We start from the raw sequence: 16,323 nt of genomic DNA on the forward strand, positions 1-16,323 counted from the left end.
ATTGAACCCCAAATCTCTCATTCAAAAAAAATTTATTTTTGTAAAAATGAATAAATTGAATCTCTTATTAGAGACAAAAATGAAAAAACTAGGAAACAAAAATGACAAAGAAAAAAAAAATGGGGAAAGAAGTCCCAATCTAGGAGTAATAAATTATACCATACTACAATTTTTTTTTTTTAAGGAAGATTAATTTTGTCTTGACCTAGAAGCTGAAATCAATCAATCTCTCTCTCTCTCTCTCTCTCTCTCTCTCTCTCTCTCTTTTTTTTTAGTACACATTGGTGAAAGAAAGTTTTTTTTTTTTTTTTTTTTTAATCTTTCTTTGTATTTGCTTTAACTGTATTTTATTTAGTAGTCGTGCATTGATTTGTTAGTTAATTGCTTCCTTTAGGTCCTTTTGACATTTAAGATATTTTCCCAAGTTTGTTTGCTGTAGAGTTTATATTGTTTTTATTTGTTTCCTTAATACTGATGAGTGATGTGTCTAGTTTGCCTTGGGTCTTCCTATCTATGGAAGATGGGTACCCAAAAAAAAAAAATTACTGGTTATATTTTTTTTATTTCTAGAGTTATGCCTCATTCTTTCAAAAACTTAGACTCTTTCCCTTTTAATTAGTTTAGCCCAACTAACAACTACACAACTCAAAAATTTAACAAAAACAAAATTTTTTTTAAAAAAAAAAAATCTTAGTTAGCTCAATATTAGAGTACTAGCATTAGGTATTCTAAATGGTAAATATTTAGTATTTAAAACACCAAATACCAAAAATACTATTGTACAAGACATTTAAAATGTTATATTATAATAGCAAAAGTAAGTTTTGGTTTGTGATTTTTTTTTTTTTTTTTTTTTTGGCATTAGTTGATACTCTTAAGAAACAATATTATTTTGTATTTTTTTGTTTTTGTTAGTAAATGATTGCATCTTAATGTATAAGAAACAATGATTATGTGTATTGATCTTGATTGATAGTTTTTAGTACTATATAGACACCTATTTGGATTTTTTTTTTCCTCTTATACTTTGGCCCCTCAGCTTGAAATCTTAGGTCCGCCCGTAATTCACACCCTTCTCCACAAACCACACATTTCATCATATTAAAATATATTTTTTGGGGTTCAAGCAAAATCCTTTGTCCTTTTAATTTTTTGAAAAATAAATTAAGTTATGTGAAAATTGAAAAATATAATAAATATATAATTAATTACTACTAAATAAATTTATAGTTATATAATAGATTGATAAAATACCCGTTACAATTGATTTTGCAACAAAAAAAATTCAAAAATAAAAAAATAAAATCATATCTATGATTAATAATGTCACAATAAAAATAAAGTGGATTAACCATATTATTTATTAAAAAATTGTTAAAAGAAATTAAATGCAAAAATTTAATAATTTATTTTGCATCTAAAAAAAAAGAATATATTTTAAGTAAAAAAATTATTTAAGTAATATTTAAATATATAAAATATCTCATTTTAATTTTTCCCTGAAGTCCCAAAATGCCTAAAGATGCCCCTGCTCATAAGGATACTACGATAGAGACACTCTAAGGATAAAGTACAGCTATATGTTCTGTATTAATTATTTGTTAGGACCAGTGGACCACTGAATAAGAAGTCCAATTATTGAATATTTGGGTCTGATTAATGTATATTTTTAGAACACATATTAATCATCTATTTTTTTTAAAAAAAAAAATTATGAAGAAGCTAAGGAAAAAGTTTATCATTTTTTTATTTTCTTATAAAAAATTTCTTAAAATTATTTACTAATATATGTCTTAAATAAACACAACAGTAAAAGCCTTATTAAAATTGTTGCTGTCTACTAATTGGAGAAAATACACCCTGTTACAGGTATATGTTTCTCTCCTTTCACAGCTGGTGGGACCCACAAGCTGGTGTACTTCCTCTTATTGATTGAGAATCTATGTGATAAAGTACAGCTATGACCATGGGTGGAGCCGGGGGGTCGAGGGGGCAGTCACCCCGGGACCCGCCCAAAAAATACCTTTAGTTATTTTCCAAATATCTGTTGGTTATATTAATTACTTTCCAGTTATATTTGTAGATGAACTTGTGTTTTGTTGTACCTAACGTTTCTTATTGTTAAGCATTTAAACTATTTATTTCAATCATTAGTAGGGGCGGAGCCATATAGTGGCTTGGGGGGGCCCCGGCCCCTGCAATTTTTATTTTTTTATTTTTTTCATTAGAGTAGGTAGAAAAAAAAAATTGGGCCCCCCAATATTGGATAGCCGGCCTCCCAGCCGGCCCTCCCCATGCCCAATTCTCAATTATTCTCCCAAGTCCAGCTCAAATATTCTCCTAAACCCAGCTTTAGTTTTAGGCCTTATCACCTTATGTACTCCAAATAAAATAAGCTGGTCTGCTCAAGTCCAAACACTAAAAACAAAACTTCACTTTTTCATCTCAAAAAATCCACTCACTGATCCATAGAATCCCTTTCTTTACTTCTTATTCTTTTGTTTTGTCTTATTTGGTACACTTTCATTTGCACTGGTACCCTTGCCTACCTACCAACCCCCAAAACTCCAGTCCTCTATACTCATAATTCGAGGAAAAAAAAAATCCTGACCAATTTTTTCTTTATTCATCAGCTTTAGTTTTGGAACTTGGTGACTACTTGGTGACTGGTGAGTTTTCTTCTCTTTCTTAAGCATTAGACATTTATCTCTTTTTAGTGTCTTTTATTTTTTACTTTCTCAACTATCTACACCTAAATATTCACATGCTCTTTATATTTTCATAGATTTTTAGAGAAATACATGATTAAAGGAATGGGGAGATTGTTTGTGATGAATCTTGAAGAAAAGATCTAAAGTTGGAGGCAGTCAGGCAGAGGCAGTAGGTATTACCACACGGGTGACCCATCTTTGCATTTTGTGAAGACAAAGTTTTTAAGGTAAAATTGTTTTGATTTATTGCCTATTTTTGATTAGTTAGATATCATATGATTGTGGATGTGGCTGTGGGTATTGTTAAATTGTTTGGTTTATGTTATATACCAATACTTGTGTGTTTAATTTTTTTTTTTTTTTTGTTTGAGGGCTTATTATTAATTAAAGTCATATTAAAAATTGGTCGTATGTTTAAATTATAGTGGAAATTTTATTTTTTCTTGAGTATGAATAACATCCATATAGCTAAGTAAAAATTTCTAATTAAAATTTTATTTTTTAAACTTCTTTTCAGGTTAATTTTTGAGTCATATTCTTAAAGTTAAAAGAATTATGAGCAAACGAAAAATAATTGATGCATTTTTTAAGAAAAAAATATGTTAGCAATTCAGAAATTAGGATACCTGTGGCTGTAGAAACAAATGTTGATACTTCAATATCTGATGAACACCCTGACCCCTCCAAATGTTCAAGAATTCAATCTGAAGAGATAGATCGTGATCTAGGATCACGTAAACAAATATATGAATTCCCTATCAACAAACAAAATGAAATCCGACAAGCTTATTTCAAAGAAAGTCCATATTAACCTAAAAATATAGACTATCCATACAACGATGATACTCATCGTCGTCGATTTCAATCTTCATGGTTCGAATCGGCCCCCCCATATAAAAATTCATGACTACGCCCCTGATCATTGGACTTGATAAGGTAAACTCACAAAATAGTCAATCAACCTTTTTCGTTTAGTAACTTGGCTTTTAAATTGACCTACATGTTAAAAAGGTCAATTAATTTATCATCTACCTACTGTTTTAAAGAGAGGGGTAAATTGCCTTTCATGTTAGGAGCTATGCTCTGTTTCTTAGTCCAGAAACAGATTGTTTTTTAAGCCAGTCAAAACGTTTTTTTCTCATATCACTTCATTTCTTAATTAAGTCATTTTTTAATTAAAATAATCTTCTACTAAACCAAGTTTAAAATTGCTCACCACTTCAGCTTAAAGCAGCAGGTCCATAGCAGATGTCCCAATGAGTCATTATACAAACATTTTAAATATATTGTTATAGTTTTGACACTTTTATATTGAGTTTTATATTGAGTTAATCTCACAGTTTATTTTGAGTACATTGATTAATTTCTTGAATTGTAGATAAATACATTGATTAATCTCTTCAATTAATTTTTATTTAACATGAATTGATTATCTTTATTTATTTATTATATAGTTATTTATTTATTTTTATTAATATAAACTTATTTTTTTAGATTAATTTTGTTTTCAATCATAACCTTTTCCCTAAACTAAAATCTTGGCTTCGCCACAGGGCCTATGTGCTTTGTATTAATTGATTGCTAGGACCACCGGATAAGAAAACCTACCAACTTGTGAAAGGGAGGAAGTATACACCCATAATAGGGTGTACTTACTCCAACTGATTGAGGATCTGTGTGGTAAAGTACAGCTATGACCTATGTGCTCTGTATTAATTGATTGCTATGGCCACCGGATAAGAAGAGAAGGCCTAAAACGGTGTAATTCAAAAGTCCATTAGTACTATCTCTTAAGTTTTGTCTTCTTCGTATAAGTGGAAAATGGAAATGGCATCGGACCTACTCCAAGTATTTTTTAAAAGATGATTGATTGTTACAGTCACTCTGTAGGCCTCGACCACAAACTCGCGGCTGAAAGACCAACACGCACTCAAAAGTGAGAATGCAACAGGGGCTTTAATTTGAGAAAAAGCCAATCTTCCCTCCTAGTGATACATACAACGATTTTATCACTATAGAACTCTCACGTCTTATTATGGTTGAGATATTACGTATGACTTTGGTTAGTTAAGGAAAGCCGTGGAAATAGTAATGAACAAAAGTGAATGGTTAATATAACATATTTAGACTTAAATATTTAAATTTAAGTCTTTTGGTTCAAGTAGTCGTTTATATATAATATTTAAAATTAAGTATTCAATTGGAAACTCTTTAAGGTGTTATTTTTTCTAATAAATACTATTATTAATAACTTTTGCTCCTTCAAACCAGGTTAAGCACCATATCTTATAGAAATAATGTACTTTATTCTCAAATGACAACCCCTATAAGGAAGAGAATATAAATTCCAATGAATGAAAAGATATTTAAGTCATCAGAACTGCTTGATATTTTTTGGTGTTTTGTACATAGAAATTCATTATTCAAATCTTTTATATCTCAACTATTGAATTATCCAAAAAAAAAAAAAACTCCCACGTTGATTGCCTTTTGTGCATCCAATCCATGCAAGCCACGCAACCCATGGTCATAACATTGATCAACCGCAACGAACAAGGATTTCTTAGGTAAGCCAAACCTCACGAATTGCAATCCAACAAAATCATTTCACAGTGACATCTTAACTTATCACATTGACAAATGACAAGATTATAAGAATCCCAAAGAAGAACAAAATGGTGGGAAAGAGAGGGCCCCGATGGAAAGTCTAGTCACTTGTGAGTAGTTGGTTCCATTTGTTGCAAGCATGATGTTAGATTTTGGACTTAAAAACACTTGTCATTTGATGAGATCCCTATTTCTTAGCTGGACTGTTCAATCAATCAGTTTAGTTTTATTAAATTAATGTCCATTAGGTTTAGAGAGGACCTTAATTACTTGTTAATTTTTTCTTCTTAAAATAAATGATTTTATTGAAAAGAGAATAAATCAAAGTACCTTACCAATGTTACCATATCCAGTATCCACTCTCAACTTTGAAGAGGAGACGTGGAGAGAGAGAGATGAGAAAATGGGCCTGATCCAGTTACAAAAAAGGGGCCCAAATAGTGGAAGCAAAGCATAGATAGTAAACGATAAATCTATTCTAATCTGAACAGCATGAAGAGATACCGTTTTGTTTTATTAATGTTACATATAAGTTAGGCAGGCCCACCCGTTTGGCAAAGAGCTCACAACAGCATAATAACAAGGCCCATTCATTATGACCGTACAAAATTTTGGAGTATTCACTGCCGGCTGTGGGGCACGGACAAGTGTACTGTATCCGATGTCACATCTTTTCCTCGGGATTCATCAAAACGTCTTTTGAAAAAAACGAATTTATATATATATATATATATATATTACAATTTTATTTGTTTTACAACATTTGAGATGACATATATTGAATTCATGAAACCCCACTTTCATTTGGAAATCATCCTCAATATTACTTTTATTGTTTTTCTCCACAAAAAAAAAAAAACTTTAATTGAATTTATTTCTGTATGTATTCTAGGGTTACAAATGTATTAACGATTGAAAATTGTTCATATAGATGTGAACATAATACAACACGAAATAAACTCTTTATAATTTAAAATTGTAACATATTTCTATTTTTACCTTCAAAAAGTGTAATATATTAAACTATTAGAAGTAACAAATTAAACAAGGATGTTTGGAATGATAGCAAATTAAATTCTTAGTTCATATTAAACCACAAATGCAAATGTTGTTTCACTTTGGACTGAGATTTAATTTGTTGATATCGATTGAGGATTTAATATGGGTTAAATGTTTAATTTGTTATTTTGAAATTGCACCGTTTAATTTGTTACACTCCTAAACTATATCCGTTAGGATGATTCCAAGATATTTGCTATTAAAGTTGAATAAAGACCTCATGAACCACATTAGATGCTTCCAAAATGTTAGCTATCAAAGTTGAATAAAGACCTCATGAATCACATTAGATGATTCCAAGATGTTTCAATTCCTTTACTCCTAACCCGTTTGTAGTGGATTGGTCTATCTAGACTTTAATAAGTAACATTGTTAGTCTTGCTGAGTCTTTTATTAGTTGTTTTTTTTTTTTTTTTTTTTGGTCAAAAGAATTTGTAACAACTTTGCACATCCTAAGTTGGCTTTAGTTTCTTTACAAGCTTTATGTTTCAATAATAGCAAACTATCATCTACCTTACAGATGGCATGTAAGGTGGATTACCTTTCTTTAATTATCTAGTTTCATCTATGAAATATTGCAACTTATCAACAAAAAAAGGACCTCATGAATCGCACGAGGTCTCAAAATCACTAGACTAACTCTTTTGAATTTTTTTTTTTTGGTAACTTTTCATCCTTTATCATAGGAGAGAGTTTTTTTATGGTGTGAAGTTTATTTGTGTAATTTATTTAATATTTGTAGTATTTTGTTATTTTCTGCAATGCTAAACACAAGAAAATGTGATTTTTTAATATTTGTTTTCAAAGAAACAAAGTCATTTTTTTTTCTTTTTTTGAAGTCAAAGCAATAGGAATGGGGGATGGCAGAAAGTGAATTATTAGTTTTCCAACTTGAATGGTGATAGGGTTTTGGGAGAACAACAAGAAATCAAAGTTTTTTTTTTTTTTTGGGATGATGGTGGTGGTTTAAGCAAAATTTATAAAATAGTCTCTTTTTAATATTAATTATTTAATTTGGTGCTATTTTGAAGTTGACAGGGAATATAGAATTTTCTTTGAAATTGTGTTTTAGAAATGCAATTTCAACAATTAAAAATATTATTTTCAAAACATAATTTTAAAAAGAAAAATTAAATCCCCAAATAATTTCAAAACAATATCAATTTAAATAATAATTATTAAATTTATGTATTTTCGTTTTCTTTATTTTATTGGTGATAAAGTTGATACTTAAAACCCCTACTTTCTGCTGACACTGTCCTTGAAAAGAGTCCGGTGGAGTGGGCCTCGATCTCAAGCTCCGTACTGTTTTAACATCATTCCTCTCCTCTCTCTCTCTTCTGTCTGTGGTTTCCTTTGTCTCTTCTCTTTGTTCTCATCCACAAAGTTCCCAACTTTCCCAGAAATTTCTTTCTCCTTAAAGACCCCAAAACACTCTCTTCCTGTGGCACTTCGTAACCTCTCAATGGCCAAAAGACCGTTCAAGAAACAAGAACAAGAACAAGAATGTTCTGACCCTTATGAAGATGGTGAAGAAGAAGTAGAGTATACTAGGAAGAAAGTGATGATAAGGGTAGTCTCAGCTGGGCAGAGAATGAGCTCATTGGTACCCTTAATGAGTTATAGTAGTGATAGTAGTAGTAGTAGTAGCAGCACTAGTACTAGCACTTGTTATGGTAATATTATTGGTGGTAGTGATAGCATTGGCTCGTTACGTTGCCAAGCTGATGAGTGTGGTGTGGACTTGAAAATGGCCAAGACGTACCACAAGCGTCACAAGGTTTGTGAGCGTCACGCCAAGGCTGCTGTCGTTTTAGTCACTGGTATTCGCCAGAGGTTTTGCCAACAGTGTAGCAAGTAAGTGTATATTGTTATATTATTATATTGAATTTATTTCAAAGTTTGCACTTAGAAATTAAGAAGAGCATGGTTAATGTGTTTTTGTAATGCAAATGTCAAATGGTATATGTTATTTTTCCTTCTTTTTTGTCGAATTGCTAATTGTAGTGAATTGGGTGCTCCTTTTTTTTTTTTTTTTTAATGTTATGTGTTTGATTATTTAGTTTTATTGACCTTTTCTGGTTTGTGATTTTTTAGTTACATTGAGGCATTAAAAGGATGACAATGTGATAGCTCGGTCTGATGATTTAATAAAAAGTTAATTGATCTGCTTGGTAGTTAATCACAAAGCTTGCAATTTTAGTCGTGGGGTTTGAGTTTTTAGTTTAAGTTATGAATTGTTGGTGTCTTTTGCTGAGCTATTTACCTTGTGTTATAGATAGTGTAAAATTACCAGACCTGATTATTTGGAACAAGTTTTGGGATTTCACCATAACTATTACTCTAATTCATGCTTGAACTGAAACCTTGCTCCGGTTATGAAGCAAATTTCTGTGAGCCTTTAGAATGAAGATAACAACGGATTTTCTTCTGAAACCATTAAAAATAAAAAATAAAAATGTTACTTTCAGATAACAAGTAATTTTTATTTTAATAAAAGTTGTCAGCAGTTGCAGCGCAACAGCCTGAGTCCTTCATTTGAACAATGAGCATCAAAGTTGTGTAACCTTTTATCTTAACAAGAACCATTTGAAGAATTTGTATCATACTTACAATTTCTGTGACAAAAAAAAGGAAGTACCAAAAGGCATCTTATATGTTTCAAGATCATTTATTACAGCTTGATCTGCAACTCAAGAATCTGTACTACTGCTTCTTTTTTCTTTTAATCTTGGCTGAGGGTGCGAATAGGTTGGTTGTGTTCAACAAATAGAAATAATAGTATTATAAGCTGATGTTAATGTAACTGGTTGTCATGTAGATTCCAGTAGTAGTGTTAATATTTGTTTTTCAGTTTGTTTCCTTGGTTAATTACCTTAGTATTTCTATTATCCATGTCACAGCGTTTTTGTGAAATTCAAATCACTTCAAGAAGCTGGATCATAAGTTCAATCATTCCTTCATGTGTCAGAATAATAGAAGCATTTGCCTTTTGATTTTCCCTTAATAGAGAACATGACTTAAGATCAGAATAGAATGGAATAAACGAATTCATGTGGCAAATCCTAACTAATTTATGAGGATCAAGAGCTGACCCCGAAAATTTGGGATTAAGGCTTTGTTATTGTTGCTTTTTGCTTTTCTTTTTTCCCCCTACAGTTAAGTATATGATTGGGGTTTGAATGTGGTCCAGGTTTCATGAAATTTCACAATTCGATGATAACAAAAAGAGTTGTCGGGAAAAGTTGGCTGGTCACAATGAGCGGCGGAGGAAAACCTATGCAGACCTTCAGGCAGAGAATAAACAAAAACCACCAACTTCAATTATGGGTGGTGGCTTGCTGAAAGCCATGAGGTATTCAAATTATGGTGAAAAGAGTCTTCCAGGGAGCCCCAATATGAAGCATTGTCGAATTAATTTTAAATGACTGCAATTAGCCTTTAACTTTGTATTGATAAATGCATCAATTATTCGTCGTGTATTCTCAACAACAACCACCACAAAGCCTTTTAGTGCCAAAATTTTGGGGTTAGCTATGGATTCTCGTGTGTTCTCTTTGATTGGAAAAATGATTATTTTATGCCTCAAGGAATTGAGCCTACTCAAAGTCAAAGGATAGCAATATGTACTTTGAGCCTAGAATTGCAGTTAAGGTTTATGCCATAGAATAGTTAGTCTTTCTGTCTATCTCGTTGTTGCCTCCGGTACAAAGTTAGTTTATGATGGCATTTTGGGTTGATATCATTAATGGGTAATTGATGTTCTTTCCTTTGGAATCAAGTTGGTTGTTTATATAATTAGAACCATTTTGCTTTCTTTGTAGTGGCTTCTGCAGAGAAGGCAGCGCCTGTGGCATTGTAATGTAATGTGAAAAGTACCAGAGTAGATCTTTGCATGTATTCGTGATTTATAACAATCATCTTTGTTTATCTTGCACTCAATGGCTTGATTTTAAGTCAGAATACTTATTAAAACAATCGATCGTTTGGATATTCCTCCCTAGCCTAGGCTGAACTTCTGCATCATTCCAATTTCATGGTATGTCCTCAAACTTTGATTTTTCAACTGGAAACTATGCCTTCATGTCCCTTGTTTATGCGCAATCCAATCAATTATGAGTCCAATTATATTCTATTCAATCTAACCAATCCTATCTTGCATGTCAAATGAGCCCTAAGGCTCTGTTTTAGGGATCAGAAAACCTACAAATCAGGCAAGGAGGCTCTTCTTTTTTTAGATTGTCATAAGGCCACTTCCACTTGAAGATGCTCCAATTATTAGGATTTGAACCTTGGACCAAAAGGTGCCAGTTGAGCTACAAAGCACTTGCTGTCACCCATTCAAAGTTGAATGCAAAGAAAGCTGTCCCTTTGAATAGCACAGTAGCATCCAGATGAGGAAACCTCATTATTGGAAAACTATCCATTTCCATCAAAACAAAAGTATCTGTATCTACATTCTTCTGTTGAAGTTTCATTTTTGATAAAATGATAATAATTCCCGCATCAGACAGCCCTCACTCCGACTGCACACCAATAATTATAGAGAAATAACTAATTCATTCGAGATTTTCAAGAATAAACTAAAAATAAACATCTCCTGTACTTGAGAATATTATCAGATTCTCAATAAATCAAACAAAGACGTCACTACATTCTCAGGCATCCCCTTCTTATAAAACTGGACTGGAAAGAATTTGTTAAATACAATTAGAACACACAGCAGCTTTTAACATTCTCTATATAGTGATTCATACAGTCATATCTTATCTTGCACTTTCATTTATTTCAAGAACTAGAGAACTTGTAAACAATAAATTTAGCAGATGTGTGTCATGAATAAGATTAGCAAATTTAATAGAACCATTTCTCCGGTCAACTTTTCCCAGATACCATACTTGGCCCTGATATATAAAAATTAGAATACACCCGAGTTCATCACATCAGAGAATTGAAGTATATGATCACATTCTGATTATTTTCCCCTCCAAAAAACGCCATTTTTCATGTTAAAATTGCTATTATTTAGACCAAAAAAATCATTTTAATAGTGGTTAAGAGAAAAATGAATCTAAAATATTTATGAAGATGAGAAATAAAGATTACACGCAGGTAAGAATTCCCTGCTAAATCGCAAAACTGTTTAGCAGCGGTGGTAACAAGTATAATCTCAGTCAGTCCAAGGCAGAGGTGGACACGAGCATGTTCTCAATCAGTCCAAGGCAGCTAGGACTGCATCAACAACCTCCTGGGTAGTGCTCTGTCCACCAAGGTCTCTTGTTCGGTACTTGCCCTCTTTAATTACTTGTTCTACAGCATTTTCTAATCGATCAGCAAATGAAGGAAACTGGAGATGTCTCAGCATCATGGCAGACGAAAGAAGCAGGGCCACTGGGTTTGCTTTCTTTTGCTCCACTAGTTTGTCATTGCCCACGTTTCCTGCTGAAGCGCCTTGCTCAAAAATAGCATGATCAGCCCCAACATTGCCTGCAACAGTATCCATAATTGGTCAATCACAAGTAGGCATGCAGCAAAATAATATTGGAACACGTGATGTAATATTTGTTTTTCTGCATGTGTGGATTGATTGGTCCAATGCTTCTTGGTATAGGATTTCACTCTTATAACCATGCTGATATAAATAGCACTTTCTCCTCCAACAATAATGGGATAGAGGGTGAGGTCATTACCTCAAAATCCATTTGGTGTGTTTATTAACTTACCAATTAAAAGAACTCCGAAAAGAACAGGATGACAAAATTCATCTCTTTTAATGCACAAACAAACGAACAAAGAATTTGACATAACTAGAGTTTAAAAAAGAAGATAATCAGCCAGAATCTTTTTTTTTCCTTTACATTTTAGTAGGCCTACAAGAAATAAGTACATATTGCATAAATATGCTCATGTTTTACTTGACTAACGAACTTGAATAGTATTTGCCCTTATCTTTAAGAGGGTTCATTTGCTCCACTTGCTGTCTACTAAACAAGCTTTAGAAAATTTTACAGTGTAGGTGGCTCTAAAAGTCAAACTAGGGTTTTGGTTTTTTCCAAATACAAGTTGAGCTGGAAGAGCTTCCAAGTACAGTTTGGTAAGCGCTATCATATGTTTTTGAGCAATTGCTGAAGGACCAATATTTTTCAAAATAAACCTTCGGTTTAGAGAAAGGGAGGGAGGGAGGGAGGAGAGAAACTCCAATATCATCATTTTTTTCTGTTTGTTTCTTTTTCTTTGTCTCGTGAGTAAATGATAATTTCCATGTATAATTTTCTAAAACAAATGCCAAGGGCTATACAGCCTATACATGTATTAAGAAAACACTGTCTATACATAATCTACACCTTTGAAAGCAGTTACTGCCTACAATGTTCAGGCACTGGCACGTTACATTTTTATATAACGAAAAGCAGTTACTGCCTACAGTGTTCAGGCACTGGCCCATTACATTTTTATATAATGAATGAACCTATTGATGGAGCCAACTATGCACCAGAAACTTATGAATTGACTGTTACTGCTCTCCTCTCCAATCTTAATTTGATGGAGATAAGCTCTCTCTCTCTCTCTCTCTCTCTCTCTCTCACACACACACACACACACACAAGAAAAAAAATTAACTTGATGTGGTTTGTAGGCAGCCTTACCCCCAATTTAATTGAACAAATTCACCATTACGATTGAAAGGCAGAAGGCAACATATAAGAATATGTGCTCTGGAATTTTTTAAATACGCACAGACTTACCTCCTGGCATGACTCCTGTGCCACCAGCAATACCAGCTGCTGTATTTGCTACTAGATTACCATAAAGATTGGGTGTCACCTGCAAAATTTAAACCAACAAAAAAAGTGTCAAGATAATCAGACAACATTTGCAGAGCAGAAGAAAACCATAATCAATTCAGTACTTACACTCCTGCTGCATTAATTCTTCTCATTTGACAACAATTTAAAAAACACCTAGAGTTCTTATCCCCTTCTATAACCACCATGTAACACACTAGGTCTTTCGAAAACATTAATAGATTTCATGATCTAACCCCCCAAAACGACTTCACAACTCACAATCTTATGGCTTCCTTGATGGCTCAAAAGATGCTCTGTTTTAGAGGGAACCAGAAGACCTGAGTAGAAAAGTGATACATCACACCAGCATATCCCTACACATAACAGTACATCCCTATCTTTTCCACCAGATTTAATTTTCAGTTAATTTCTCTAGCATAATTACCTTGATCACATATCACCAATTAAACATATACAATAAACAAGAAATTTGACACCAATAAGATTTAGCCAAGGACATGGGCTTCTTACAGCAGGTTTACAATTAACGAATGCCAATAGACATATACAGCAAACAAGCATAGACGTATTGCACACTATTCTATAAATATTTATAAAAATATGAAGAGGGTATCCAAGCAAGCCCCATCTAGTATTATGTGAATGTAGTAGTTTCACATACCATGACATCGAATTGTTCAGGCTTTGCAACAAGTTGCATGCAGCAGTTGTCCACAATAATCTCATTGTACTGGATCCCGGGATATTTTGTGGCAACCTCTCGACAAGATTCTAAGAATAGACCATCAGCAAGCTTCATAATGTTTGCTTTGTGCACAGCAGTCACTTTCTTTCTATTGTTTAAGTAAGCATACTCAAACGCGTATTGTGCAATTCTCTCCGAACAGAACTTTGTTATCACCTAGCAAAAAAATTAGCATGAGGCACAAACATAACTCCCAACTATTTAAAAATAGAGCAATGTCAGGAAGGCAGGGACAATTTTTTTCACAACTTCTTGAGGTGACAAGTTGCAATCAGTGCAACATCTTTTCACACGGGCACACCCCGCTAACAACAATTTTCTCAGGAGTTGGGACACTAACATTTTTCACAACTATTATTGTAGACTATTGTTATTAGAACAACATTACTTTTATCTGGATTTACGACCGACACCACTTTTATTATGCACCAATCATAGTTAGGCTATGTCATGACAAGAATAGTGAAAACATGTTTTGTTCTTATACTAATTGGAAGTTTTGTGTCACAAGGCTTATTGTCCTATAGTTAAAAAAGTCAAAATTTCAAAATCAAACTATTAGGTGGGCTTAATTTTTTATTTATTTATTTTTATCACATTCATAAATAGTAATAGTAAATAAATAAAATCAATCTCATTCATAAAAAATCAAATCAATAAAAATAAGATGTACACTCCTCTACAAAACCGTAACAATCTGAAAGTGACACAGAGTTTCTATCATAGAAACCTATACTTGAAAAGCAATAACTCTCAACTAAGCTCAACACAGTCAAAATTAAACCAACAAGAACCATTATGAATCAAAGTCAAACAATTCAAAACCTAGAGAGCTAAAAAGCACTAAACGAAAATACCTTAAGGCTTTCAACAACGCCAGGAACGACCTCGTGTTCAAGCCCTGAGTACTCGCCCTCAGTGTTTTCCCTGATAACAACGATATCGACGTTCTCGTGGCGCGTGGGGAGTCCAGGTAGGTTGAAGCAATTGACGAGCGAAGCGTAGAGATCGAGCTCCTTTCTCAGCTGCATGTTCAGCGAGTTGACTCCACCGCCCATCGGAGTAGCCAGTCCTCCTTTCAAGCACACCTTGTTCTTCCTGATCGAGTCCATGACTTCCTCGGGGACTCTCTTCATGTCGCCGTGCACGTCGTAGCGCTCGAAGTAGATCGGCGCGTGCATCGCCTCCATCACCTGCTCCACCGCCCCGGTCACCAGAGGTCCGATCCCGTCGCCCGGGATCAACGTCACGGCGCGCGGAGCTCCGTCGCCGGGTCGGGGCATGTAGGTCACGGATCGGGTCTGGTTGAGGATCGGTGAGTTCGAGAGGAGTTGTTTTAGAACGGGTACGGATCTTCGGGCCATTTTGGGTCCACGGTTTCGGGTTCTCTCTCTGTTTTGTGTGTTTGAATGGCTGCGCCAAATGTAAGCAGAGAAGAAAGAAAGAAAGAGAGAGGGCGAGGAGTTTACTACGAATCACGACACTGAGCGAAACTTTATGAAATTTATTAGGAGTATCTATTTTCAGAAAAATTAAAATTCACGAGAAAAAAATGGTAAACAAAAATGTCCCCAGAAATATAGGACATCAATGCTACGTTTTGAAATTTCGTAAGTTGATAGTGGTCCAATTATTGACTTTTTTTTTCTTTCTTTTTTTTTTTTTTCTATATAAAAAAATAAGGAACCATTGAAATTAGGGGCTTTTTTTTTTTTTTTTTTTCGTATGTTGGTTACTTATGTTTGAGCCATTGAGGTTTTTTTTTTTTTCAAAGTATTCATCTTGTATATTCTTCTGGTCATTAAATACTACCATTCAAATCCAAAATTATTACGAAATTATTTCAATTTATAAAACTATGTCATTTTGAAGATTGTTTAATCCATGTCAATTTAGTTTAATTGTAAATTATTTATCCTTTTCTCCTTTTTTTTTTTAACTTATTTTCTTTTTCTATATCAAAATACTTTACATTGTATATAAAACTTACCTTCATTGAAATCCAAGCATACCTTCGAATGCTACCAATTTGTGATGACAACTTGTTGCTGGCACAATCTCAAATATATAATAAGTGGTGACTCTAAATTTTGGACAATGATATGAGCGGCGATTGAAATTCGCAAGTGGTTGGTTGGTTGGTTGCCACTATCATTTTTGAACACTTTCACTTTGTAGTCTTGCATGGTGAAGAATGAGCTTATTTTTTCCCTTAAAATATGTTTGTTTGCTTGCTTTTTTATAGTATTGATAATTTTATGGGCGTTTGAGAATGGTATTATGGAATGTGTTTGGAGTAGGTATTTGGTTGATTTCATAAGTGATTTTGGCGGGCTGACGAAGATTGATAAGTTCATTTTTTTTAAGAGGGAATGTGTGGTCGACTGCAATG

General features: G+C 33.3%; 2 protein-coding genes across 3 annotated transcripts; one reads left to right on the forward strand and one right to left on the reverse strand.

Moving 5' to 3' along the window:
- Nucleotides 1–7,636: 7,636 nt before the first annotated feature.
- On the forward strand, nucleotides 7,637–10,146 carry LOC112040672 (squamosa promoter-binding protein 1). The gene is made up of 2 exons (XM_024073566.2): nucleotides 7,637–8,234; nucleotides 9,571–10,146. The coding sequence occupies exons 1-2, from the start codon at nucleotides 7,843–7,845 to the stop codon at nucleotides 9,803–9,805; spliced, it is 627 nt and encodes a 208-aa protein (XP_023929334.1). The 5' UTR covers nucleotides 7,637–7,842; the 3' UTR covers nucleotides 9,806–10,146.
- Nucleotides 10,147–11,243: 1,097 nt separating this feature from the next.
- On the reverse strand, nucleotides 11,244–15,532 carry LOC112040572 (isocitrate dehydrogenase [NAD] regulatory subunit 3, mitochondrial). 2 transcript variants are annotated; one of them, XM_024073466.2, is made up of 4 exons: nucleotides 14,789–15,532; nucleotides 13,848–14,075; nucleotides 13,124–13,202; nucleotides 11,244–11,864 (listed from the first exon to the last, which is right to left on the reverse strand). In XM_024073466.2, the coding sequence occupies exons 1-4, from the start codon at nucleotides 15,293–15,295 to the stop codon at nucleotides 11,590–11,592; spliced, it is 1,089 nt and encodes a 362-aa protein (XP_023929234.1). In that variant the 5' UTR covers nucleotides 15,296–15,532; the 3' UTR covers nucleotides 11,244–11,589. The 2 variants fall into 2 exon arrangements, with proteins under 2 accessions (XP_023929234.1, XP_023929233.1); XM_024073465.2 differs by having other exon boundaries at nucleotides 13,848–14,087; nucleotides 14,789–15,529.
- Between the last annotated feature and the right edge of the window lie 791 nt (nucleotides 15,533–16,323).

This window comes from Quercus suber, unplaced genomic scaffold, assembly GCF_002906115.3.
Source record: "Quercus suber isolate HL8 unplaced genomic scaffold, Cork oak 2.0 scaffold_67, whole genome shotgun sequence".
Lineage (NCBI taxonomy): Eukaryota > Viridiplantae > Streptophyta > Magnoliopsida > Fagales > Fagaceae > Quercus > Quercus suber.